Below are 10,518 nucleotides of genomic sequence, written 5' to 3' on the forward strand. Positions count from 1 at the left end.
AAGTCAGACTTAAAGTTTAATAAGAGTAGCTTAGGTAAAAAGATTCTCTGTAAAAATACTTTTTGAGGTTATAATAATACTGACCCTGCTAATAAGGAAATTCAGATTAGTATTTTTTTTATCTTTACTTGAATGTTTTACAATATTCGTGCACTAAGTTTTATAGTTTTGGACCTTCGAGTTTTTAAGTTCTCCACACTAGATAGTCTAGATATTTTTTTCATGATTATTTGTTGTAGCTCAGAGCTGAGAGATGTTCTTTTCATGTGTATATTTAAAAAAGGGGGCTCGACAATATCCTGGCGGGCTTGAATTCTTGAGTGGCCTCTGAATTTCTCAGGCAAAAATGTGGACTGACCAAATCCTTAACCCGAGCACAAACAAGATCCCCTAGTTCCTTGGCTTTAGACAGGTGACGTCAGTCACACGTAGATGGCATACCAGAGATTTAAAAACAGATTTAAAAACTTTGAAAAAGAATACCTTCGGTGGTTGAAACAGACCAAAGACTGGGGCCAATGTAACGGGTTGTTCGTTAAAAATCAGTTGTGGCTCGATGATTTTACCGATGCTTTTGTTGAAAAAACTGCTTCTTTAGCTTGTTTTCAGCTTTGCTCACCGTCATACGGTGGTTCGCATGGTTCGCGACAAAAGGCCACCAGCCACGCAGACTTTCAAGTTCTGCTCTCTTGTCGGACCTTGTGGGCTTCTCAGGCTTGTGGTTCGACTCCCCATTTTGGAAATCCTTCCATCCTTGTAAAGCGCTTTTTGTGAAGATCCGGATTTGCCTAGCTTTAATAGAGGCAAATTAATCCAGACAGTTCTACGACTTTTGCAGCCATTTACAGCATAGCCGGTCGTGAGAGTTGTGACCCCCCCTCCCCTTAGGAAGGCCTGATACTCAGGTTAGTCTTGTGAGGGCAAAGACGCAATTCACTGTGGAGAGATCATGACCTCTTATATGATGTACTTTCCGGCGTTTTGACGTGGACTCCAAGATGGCGGTCGGCGAGTTTTTCTTCACACCTCTGGTTCTCTTCATCGTCCCAAAATATTGCCACGATGAATTCTTTCTCAACTTTAACTTCTTTCACGGTATGTAAAACATCACATTTGCAGACTTCTACTTGCATTTTGTGTTGAGACGCTATAAATCTTCTTTTTTCACCATTACTTTTGTATAATTTCGATTTTGACCGGCCGGCCTTTGTTCAACGGGATTCTTTTGTGCTCATTTGACTTTTTTTAAAGCAGAGATCTTGTTTCTATTCATGTTGCAGTTGCTTGTCTGAAGATTGCGGTAAGCAAAGTTTTGGGTTATGGCATTGTTGTCGGATCAGCAATTAGTAAGTAAAATTAGATTTGTTCAATGTTTTACCGGAAATCATCGGTCTAATCTGTCGACCCGTGAAAGGCTTTGTGCATATTTTGTCAGCTTTCCCCTGTTGTTGACCTCCGTTCCACAAAGGTATGTTGGGAAATACAGGGGGGAGGGGTTACATGGAGACCTGCCCCTTGTGCCCAGGGAGCTACTTGGGATTTCAAGTGACCGGTTTGTTTGAATAGGGGCACAATCAAGACCCCCAACAAAACCCCCCCAAAACCTCAAAATATCCCAGAGATTCCAACCATCCCGATTTGATTGGGAGTCTCCCGATTTGATGCGTTGCCTCCCGCTCTCCCGATTTATATCAGATTCTCCCGATTTATCATGAAATTCTGAAAACAAAAGAAAAATTGCTAATTTTTAGTACTTTTTGCGATCTGAGTGTAGCAAAAGTAAAGAAAAGTACCAAAATGTTTGTGAAAATAATAAAGACCTTATAGAATAACTCAGAAATGATGTCAAATTGCCGGAAATGGCACTTGAGAGAACCTAAATTTGCAAAATTTCCCAGTGGAACATGCTTCCAGACCCCCCTAGAGGCGCACACCTTCAGCGCTAAAAATACTCCCTATTTTCCTTTAAAAAGGGTTGGAATCTCTGATATCCCTAGACCAAAAATTAACTGCCCAAAAATCCCATGCCGAATTTCTGACCCTTTAATTTCCAGAAAGGGGGAATGGTATAACACAACAAAAACAAATAAAATAATAGCAAAACACCTTTTTCATACTTGATTCACAGAACTATGCAGCCTTCAAGGCACTACCACAAATCTTTAAATTGTTTTTAATACCCCCAATAGTCGCTACTTAAATCAAGCCACCCCCCAAAAAAATACTTGCCAAATTTTCCTATCCTAGAATATCACCCCAAATAATCCTTTGATCATCCCTGTCACTTGAAATCCCAAGTAACCCCCTGGGGTAAGATTCCCCTGCCCCAGGGGATAATCCCCACCTCTAGCCTGGTTTGCCACAGGGTTGACCATAGGGTTAAACATTACCCAAGGGAATTTGACTCATATAATTGTCCATGTTATGTTTTTGCAGTCAAAATCCCTCAGATTATCAAAATCTTACAAGCCTCTAGTGTGGAGGGACTGAGCTTGATGTCATTTCTTCTTGAGCTGGTGGCAATGACTGCTACTGCAACATATAGTTTTGCCAAGGCATTCCCTTTCAGGTAAGTATATATTTACTTAACAAAATAGTGTTGTCTGACATTTGCAAACTGCAGACTTGAAGACTTTCACTCCGGTTAGCCTAAATAGTACAGGTTGGCGTGAATAACACTCTGGTTAGCATGACTAGCACTCTGGCTAGCCTGTTTACGGTTAGCTCTCAATAATGGTAATGGTAACATGATGATACTCTGAGTCTGCAGTCTGCAAATGTCAGACACTGACAACTAGCAACTAAACTTTAGTTGTCAAGCATACATGTCTATATCTTGAGAGGAAAAAGATTTGTTTTTCCATTATACGTTTTTATGGCACTTACTACTCAATAAGCAAGAACTTTGTAACTTTTACAAGTGCCATGCAGCACACAAATTTTTTTTCCATTTATCACTGTTTTGCTGTCTGCCAGTCTAGTTCAAATCCTATCTCCAATGCTTTCAATGCAATAGAATGTTATTCACTTCATTGCTCTGATTGTTGTGTTTGCATTTCAGTGCTTGGGGTGAAAGTTTGTTCATGTCAATCCAGACCTGTCTTCTTGTCATGATGTACTTTTACTACACCAACAAACCTTTGTCGGCCGTCATCTTCCCTTTCCTGTACGGTGCTATCTGTTATGTTCTAGTGTCTGGTCTAACCCCCATGTCCGTCTTGGTGCAATTCATGTCATTTAACGTAGTCTTTCTTATCATCAGTAGGGTAAGTGTCATTGTTTAAAACTTTTTTTAGAGCGGTTTTCACTTGAGTGTCGAAAGTAAATTGCGTTTGCTTTGGTTTTGCATAACCACGCTTAGTGATTGGCTTAAAAACCTTGCGCCACTTTCTCAGCCAATCAGAACTAAAACCAAAACCAATCGTGACTCGCTCGCGCACGTTTTCCCGTGCATCGTGCCAGCTACATGTATTTGCTTCGAGTTTTGATTGGTTCACTGGATTGTCTGTGTCCTTTGTGATTGGCCAGAGTAATTACTTTGGTTTTGGTTTTACGACACTCAATTGAAAACTGCTCTATTGTCTCCATGAATTGCCAAATTCTTAGAACTAACAATAATTATTAGAGAAGTGTATGACAGCTAGTAAGCAGAATTGAAAATTTTGAGCTTTTAAGCCTGGTTTTTGCTAGCGACACAAGCACAAGCATAAGTAGTTTGTTCCAAGTGAAAAAAAAAAAAAAACGTGGACAAAAGCACAAACACAAACATAAGAACTTGATGTTTACTACCGTAGTTACTAGGCTCAAATGCTCAGATGTGGGAAAATCTAGAACAAAAGCTTTAAGTGGGCAGACACTGCCAGATGTCGAAATTTCCTTGTGCTTATGCTGCGTCTTGTTTTCACACAGCATAACGTGAACACAAGCACAAGCTCAAGCACAAGAAAGGGAAAAATTTTGATCCTTGTGCTTGCGCTTATGCTTGCGTCAAGGCTGTTTTCACAGTAAAATAAAAGCTGTTATGCTTGCATCTGCACTTGTCTTGAGTGCTAGGTGTAGGCAAATAATTGTATTCAGTGGGTGGAGAGAGGCACTTTGAGAGTAAAGTGTCTTGCCCAAGAACACAACAAAATGGCACCAGACAGAGGTTCCAATCTGAGTCTGTCACAGTAGCCATTTACCTACTACACCTCTGCATTGACTCTGTGTAGATGTTTATTTACAATTCATTCTTCTTAAAGCTTTTACAGATAGTCACCAACTTCCGTAATGGCCACACCGGCCAGTTGTCATTCATCATGGTCGCGTTGCTGTTCCTGGGAGCGGTAGCACGCATCTTCACCACAATACAAGAGACTGGCGACAAGGTCATGCTGATTACATTCCTTGTTTCCACGGCGCTGAATGCAACCTTAACCTTTCAGGTTCTGTACTACTGGAATGTCAAGCCTGACTTAAAGAAGAAGGAAGCCTAGTCATATCTTGTCTTGTCTTGGGTTACACATGTTCATATTATTTTTTTTATGATTCTCAGGGGAAAAGCATTGGTTTACACAGTTGCACGATGCATAAAATTCAAGCAAGTCTTGAAATTTTTAAAAATCTGTATTAAATTATTGGGTTAATGGGGGACAGTTTATTTATTAATCCCCCAAAACTTAATTGTGAATAATTATTTGAATCATTCTTTGACGTCCAGTTTTAAGATAACATATTTGGTTTTCACTTGTTATTCTAGTAGAAAGTTAACATTATTAAAATTTGGGTACCGTAATGATTCGATTTAGCGCCCTCCTTCCAATAAGCGCCCCCTTCCGAATAAACGCCCCCCTTCGAATGTGTTTTTGTAAATAAGCGCCCCTATTCCAATAAGCGCCCCCATTCTAATTAGCGCCCCCGTTCTTATAAGCACCCCTATTCTAATAAGTGCCCCTATTGTGGATAACTGCCCATACTAAAGTCATTGACGTCAACTAGATAAACTCCTGACCGTTCGCCGTACAGTTCATGTATATATTTACTGCTAAAATGAACAATTATTTTAAAATTAACTGAACTTTAAACAATTTCTAACTGTTACAGTTTCTGTTATTGTTAGATACATTTGGTTGTTTCTTAAGAAATTAAATAAGCGCCCTGTCCCGAATAAGCGCCCTGTCTCGAATAAGCGCCCTCCCTCGAGGTGCCAAAAGTAAATAAGCGCCCCGGGCGCTAAATCGAATCATTACGGTAATCTCTTATGCCTTTGAATGACACATGAACCCTAAGATGTCCACCAAGATAATTAAATGACCCTAGTCAGTCATGCCTTTATTCTTGTTTACATACGAAAGTTCAGTATTACATTTAACCTGGAGCGAGTCTAAAATAATAAAAGAGGTAATATAATATAATAATATTTAAAACTTATATAGGTCACTGTGAAACTACTAAAGGTAATTAAACAGACTTCCAGTAACACAACTAAGGAACTTGCAGGAATGCAATAAGATTTCCCTTCCCCATACAGTTTTCATAATTTCGATGGCATGGGAAATGGCAATGCCTGACTAGGGCAGTGTAAAATGCAATCTGAGTTTTAAAATTCAGGGTTTGTATGTTTTTAAAAGGCACAGTTTCTACATTTACATGTATTGTAGCAGTTAGAGTCCATCTAAAAAAATTAAGGGTAGGTGTGGACTTTATTTAGAGAGTGTTAGAAAATTGAGTGTTTTTCCATTGTTAATAAACGTGATGGTTCTTGAGTGAAATGTTGCCTATGTAGCAGTTTCTCACAATGTTTGCATCTTTTTTTTATGTTCACACTTATTGATTAGTGCTGCTAATCAACATGATCAGTAGTGCTGAGGGACAGATCAATTTTTTTTTTTTTTTTTTTGGGGGGGGGGGGGGGTTGGGCAATTTCCCCAAAAAAATTGCTGCACAGAAAAAATTTCAGAAAAAAAATTCGTACAAGGGGAACCATAAGTAAAAAAAATATATATTGTACAACCTGAAGATGAAAATAAAAAACTTGCCCAGGACAATTGCCCAACTTCCCATCCCCCTCAAAGAGATGACAGTCCGTCCCTAATGCCATGGATTTTGACCCCTTTGTAAAGACCCCCAGCAGGTTAGTTAACAGAGGAGGGATTTTTGTTTTAAGATGAATGGGGAGGGGTCTCACAAGTAACTCTCTGGCATTGAGGTCAAAAACAAAACGGAACATACCAACCAAAAATTTCCTTAAAAATACTGGCCCAAAAATTTTCTCATGAATGAAATCAAAATAATTATACACCTACACAAGAAATAAAAAAGTGATCTACCACAAACCCATTTTTTCAAATACCTTATATCCAATTTATAACCCCCTGCACCCTTACCCTTAAAACCCTGGCCAACCCCAGTCAAGGGTTTATGCATGGCGCACATTTGAAGAAAAATTGAAACTATATTTTTTACTCTATCTGCTTTTACTTGATGGCGAGCTCACGTTCCAGACTTTTAATTTTGATCATCACCAACTGATTTAAAATAGTTTAACTCGGTACACATGTCACGCGATCCGTCACGCAATTTTACTAATAGACCGGAAGAAATGTTTCTCCTAGAATCGATCAGCGGTAATGCACCTATCAATGTTAAGCCCGAGGGGGGGGGGGGGAGGGGGGGGGGTCGGGCTAACCACGGGAATTTGATCGTGAGGTAGGTCCCCAGGGTAGGGATTTTGATCGTACGTGATGGCCCCAGGGTAGGGATTTTCGGGTCGTATATGAAGGTTTGAAGGACATTTGACCACATTTCATGGGGATTTTGACCAATTTTTTTGTCCCGGGGGTGGGGAATTTGACATTTTTTTTATAGAAAATGTCAAAATCTCCACCCCTTGCCCGACCCCCCCCCCCCCCCCTCTCGGGCTTAACATTGATAGGTGCATAATTCGTGACTGTTTTGTTTATTCATAGAAAGAAAAGTAATACACTCGGTATTCTTGGAAAAAAACTTCCTTCCGTTCATCTGTAACTCACGGCCTGTTGACGTGTTCGTTTGATATGGCGGTCGGCGAGTTCTTCTTCACACCTCTGGTTCTCTTTATCGTTCCAAAATATTGCCACGATGAATTCTTTGTCAACATGAACTTCTTTCACGGTAGGCTTGGGGGCCGGCTATAAATTTCGAGAGATCGAAGACTGATCATGAATTTTGATGAAGCCACGTTTGTGGCGCATTGACATATTGTGCTCTCGTTTCGCTTTCCTTTGCTGTGATCGTGAGAATGGCATGAATTTAACTAATTAATGTTGCGTATTTTATTTTCATGCGCACAGTTGCTTGTCTGAAGATTGCACTCAGTAAATGCCTGGGATATTTTATCGTTACTTTCGCTTCCATCGGTAAGTAAACGTTGTATGCTAAGTCGTATAGTAGTAGTAGTATTATACTTCAAGAGCGTCCAGAAGGTTTTTTTTTTACACTAACGGGGAAAAATACAAACACAAGTCGGGCGAGTGCGTCGAAACAGCTTGCGTGACTCGACAACAGCACCACAGCTCTCCAGTCACGCGATGTTTTTATGATAATTTAATTTAGAGAGCAGGACCTTACTGGACTGCGGAACAACGGAGGGTAGAATTGGATTGGGAAAATACTTGTTTATTTATTTGCCGTACGATAATAATTGAGAAACATTACGTTTAAGTAGATCACGTATTCACCACCAGAAAATATGTTCTTTCAACGTCAGTGATCATGGTGATCATGACCCTCTTGTCGTTCCTAGTCGTAACTTTGGAGCGCGCCCCCCCGTGGGGGGGGGGGGGGTACTTGACATAATTTCGGGTAGGGAGGTGCGGCCCGGCCTCCTAAACCCTGACCCTGTTTAAGACACGAACCTCTGATTTTCCTACCCTGTTTAAGACAGAATGCCAATTTTTGATATCCCGTATAAGACATAAACAAGTACCTCACTGGCTTGTTGTGATCGTGAATTAAGGTAAGTATCAATGCCGAAATCAACGTGAGTCAGTAATACGGAAGAATTTGTGAAAATTCGGTTTGTTACACCTCTACAGGCATATATTAAGCCTATCCTGTTTGACTTTGGTCCATGCAAAGATACCCTGTTTAAGACAAAAATGGGTGAAATATATACCCCGTTCAAGACAAAAAAGCCTGAAAACCATACCCTATCGGGCCGCACGTCCCCGTTAAGCCTAATAAGGGAGTGCCCCCCCCCGGGAGCGCGCCTTACCGTTACAACTTTTCCAGTTGCGTTAAGTCTTAAATGTGCAGAAATATACTCGTTATTTACATGCTTTTAGTTAAGCTGCCTCAGATAATCAAGGTTCTGCGAGCTTCCAGTGTGGAGGGCCTCAGCTTACTTTCCTTCATCACTGAGCTCATGACACAGACAGCCACATTTAGCTACAGCTCAGCCAGAGGATTTCCGTTCAGGTACTGAAAATAATCTCACATTTTGATTTACCTCGCATGTAGGGCGGCAACTAGCAAGAAGCAAGACGAGACACTTACCTCCGCCTAGATCTTAACCCAAGAATTAAAACAAAATGCTTATAGTAAGGAAAATGATCCCCATTTGAACGACATTGATTTTTTTTTTCGAAAGAAATACGCCATGAAAATGATGAAAATAGCGTTTCAGTGCTTTTGGATTTAAAAAAATGTCTTATGTGCATTACCCAGACCCCTCTAGTGACTCTTGCTTTCGACGCTCGCAGATTTTGCCTCGTTTTAATCGCAAATATTAAAAGCGAATTGACATGTCAAGACAAGCATTATAGCATGATAAATTTTGCATTAACTGAAAAACTCGGAAAAAAATTCCGAGTACCAGATGGGATTTGAACCCACGACCCTCCGTGTTCTAGGACGGATGCTCTACCACTGAGCTACTGAGACTCTGTGGCGAGCAAGGGTGAAATGTGGGTCTTGACTAGAACCGCATCACGCAGTCACATAGTCATAGACCCACATTTCACCCTTGCTCGCCACAGAGTCCCAGTAGCTCAGTGGTAGAGCATCCGTCCTAGAACACGGAGGGTCGTGGGTTCAAATCCCATCTGGTACTCGGAATTTTTTTCCGAGTTTTTCAGTTAATGCAAAATTTATCATGCTATATTTCTACATAAAGACTCACTTGGAAGACAAGCATTAGTTAATTTTCTTTTTTTTTAATCTTTTTTTTTTTTCAGTACATGGGGTGAAAGCCTTTTTAAAGCCAGTCAGACCACTTTGCTTGTCATTTTGTTTTTGTACTACACACACAGACCGTTGGCCGCTGCCATGTTTCCCTTTCTATATGGCGCCATTGTTTATGTACTGGTATCTGGACTAGCACCCATTACTGTCCTGGTTCAGCTTGTTTCTCTTAATATCCTCTTTCTTACCATAAGCAGGGTAAGTTTTCAACATTTTCTTTTTTCATCTTCTACAAGCTGTACTCACAACAAATACGTCAGAAAAGTTCTGTACGGTTAGAGCTGTTTTCTTAAGAATGTCTTAAAAATGACCAATCACAACAAACAAATACATAACGCAGAAACCCATTCATAGTACGGGCTCTGGAAAACTTGTATCCGATATCAGGAAAACTAGCGGGAAAACATGTATCCGGTGCCAAGGGCGGGAAATTAAAACATGTTACCAGTGTTATTTAGGCGCGGGAAAACTTGTATCTGGTGTCAAGGACGGGAAATCATGTAGCCGGTCTCAAACGCGGGAAAATTTCTACCGGTGTTGAGGGCGGGAAAATGCTGGAAAGACGCGTTCTTGCAAGGTCAATTGTTTTTTTCCGAGTTTAAATGTTCTAGGGGGAAAACCCATTTTGCAATTGTCCGTCAGAACTTGAAACAGCTGTGAAAAAGTCCCTCTTTCCCTTTAAAAACACGGAAAGGAGCTCAGGATAAGAAATGAAGATGGTTTTTGACAAAAGGTGGGGCGGATAAAGTGGTTCATTACAAAATGTTTTTTTGAATTTTTACTAATGTAGGCTCGTCGTTTTCTATCCTTTTTAAAAACGGTTAACACTAAAATTCAATTCGTGCTGACCAGGATGTCTTTATCCGCAGGTTTCACAGATCACGACCAACTTCCGTAACGGCCATACAGGTCAACTGTCGTTCGTTATGGTGTTGATGTTACTGTTTACCCATGCCGCGCGCATCTTTACAACCCTGCAGGAGACTGGGGACAAGTACATGCTGACGATCTTCGTCATCTCCACCATATTCAATGTTACCATGGTTACACAGATTCTTTATTACTGGAATGTGAAAAGTGACGAACAAAAGAAGAGAGCTTAGAAGAGATTCAAATTTCGAATTGCTTGTTCATTCAAGTGTTTAGCCTGCGAATACAGCCGACTCTCCGCGCGGAAAAGCGGCTGTATTCGCAGGGTAAAAAGAGTCTTGCATCAAATGAGTTCTACTAAGTAGGGGGGAGGGGTACCAAGCTCGCCCCAGTTTATCTATGTAACATTTTTACTCCGAGAAGTACTACTTGGTAGAAGAAGTACTA

General features: G+C 40.6%; 2 protein-coding genes, 1 long non-coding RNA gene and 2 other non-coding genes across 5 annotated transcripts; 4 read left to right on the forward strand and 1 right to left on the reverse strand.

Moving 5' to 3' along the window:
• Nucleotides 1–961: 961 nt before the first annotated feature.
• LOC144662501 (mannose-P-dolichol utilization defect 1 protein-like) lies at nt 962–5,018 on the forward strand. Its single transcript, XM_078523314.1, has 5 exons — nt 962–1,095; nt 1,281–1,346; nt 2,437–2,569; nt 3,062–3,266; nt 4,242–5,018. Exons 1-5 carry the CDS (start codon nt 999–1,001, stop codon nt 4,473–4,475), a joined length of 735 nt encoding a protein of 244 aa, XP_078379440.1. The 5' UTR covers nt 962–998; the 3' UTR covers nt 4,476–5,018.
• Nucleotides 5,019–5,058: 40 nt separating this feature from the next.
• Nucleotides 5,059–5,750, forward strand: LOC144662502 (uncharacterized). Its single transcript, XR_013572462.1, has 2 exons — nt 5,059–5,379; nt 5,415–5,750. It is a non-coding gene; the product is annotated as an uncharacterized LOC144662502 (long non-coding RNA).
• A 1,203-nt stretch (nt 5,751–6,953) lies between these two features.
• On the forward strand, nt 6,954–10,397 carry LOC144662238 (mannose-P-dolichol utilization defect 1 protein-like). The gene is made up of 5 exons (XM_078523007.1): nt 6,954–7,131; nt 7,311–7,376; nt 8,304–8,436; nt 9,195–9,399; nt 10,071–10,397. Exons 1-5 carry the CDS (start codon nt 7,035–7,037, stop codon nt 10,302–10,304), a joined length of 735 nt encoding a protein of 244 aa, XP_078379133.1. The 5' UTR covers nt 6,954–7,034; the 3' UTR covers nt 10,305–10,397.
• Trnal-uag (transfer RNA leucine (anticodon UAG)) lies at nt 8,829–8,901 on the reverse strand. Its single transcript has one exon. It is a non-coding gene; the product is annotated as a tRNA-Leu (tRNA).
• Trnal-uag (transfer RNA leucine (anticodon UAG)) lies at nt 8,998–9,070 on the forward strand. Its single transcript has one exon. It is a non-coding gene; the product is annotated as a tRNA-Leu (tRNA).
• Nucleotides 10,398–10,518: the final 121 nt, after the last annotated feature.

This window comes from Oculina patagonica, chromosome 8 (assembly GCF_052425735.1).
Source record: "Oculina patagonica isolate OP01 chromosome 8, crgOcupat, whole genome shotgun sequence".
In the NCBI taxonomy this organism is placed as follows: domain Eukaryota; kingdom Metazoa; phylum Cnidaria; class Anthozoa; order Scleractinia; family Oculinidae; genus Oculina; species Oculina patagonica.

What these genes read in the sequence shown, in the direction of transcription:
- LOC144662238 (XM_078523007.1), top strand. Translation starts at nt 7,035, where the DNA reads ATGGCGGTCGGCGAGTTCTTCTTCACACCTCTGGTTCTCTTTATCGTT. An exon ending in CAACATGAACTTCTTTCACG is followed by an intron (nt 7,132 to 7,310) that starts GTAGGCTTGGGG and finishes TCATGCGCACAG; the next exon opens with TTGCTTGTCTGAAGATTGCA. An exon ending in GCCAGAGGATTTCCGTTCAG is followed by an intron (nt 8,437 to 9,194) that starts GTACTGAAAATA and finishes TTTTTTTTTCAG; the next exon opens with TACATGGGGTGAAAGCCTTT.
- LOC144662501 (XM_078523314.1), top strand. Translation starts at nt 999, where the DNA reads ATGGCGGTCGGCGAGTTTTTCTTCACACCTCTGGTTCTCTTCATCGTC. An exon ending in CAACTTTAACTTCTTTCACG is followed by an intron (nt 1,096 to 1,280) that starts GTATGTAAAACA and finishes TTCATGTTGCAG; the next exon opens with TTGCTTGTCTGAAGATTGCG. An exon ending in GCCAAGGCATTCCCTTTCAG is followed by an intron (nt 2,570 to 3,061) that starts GTAAGTATATAT and finishes TTTGCATTTCAG; the next exon opens with TGCTTGGGGTGAAAGTTTGT.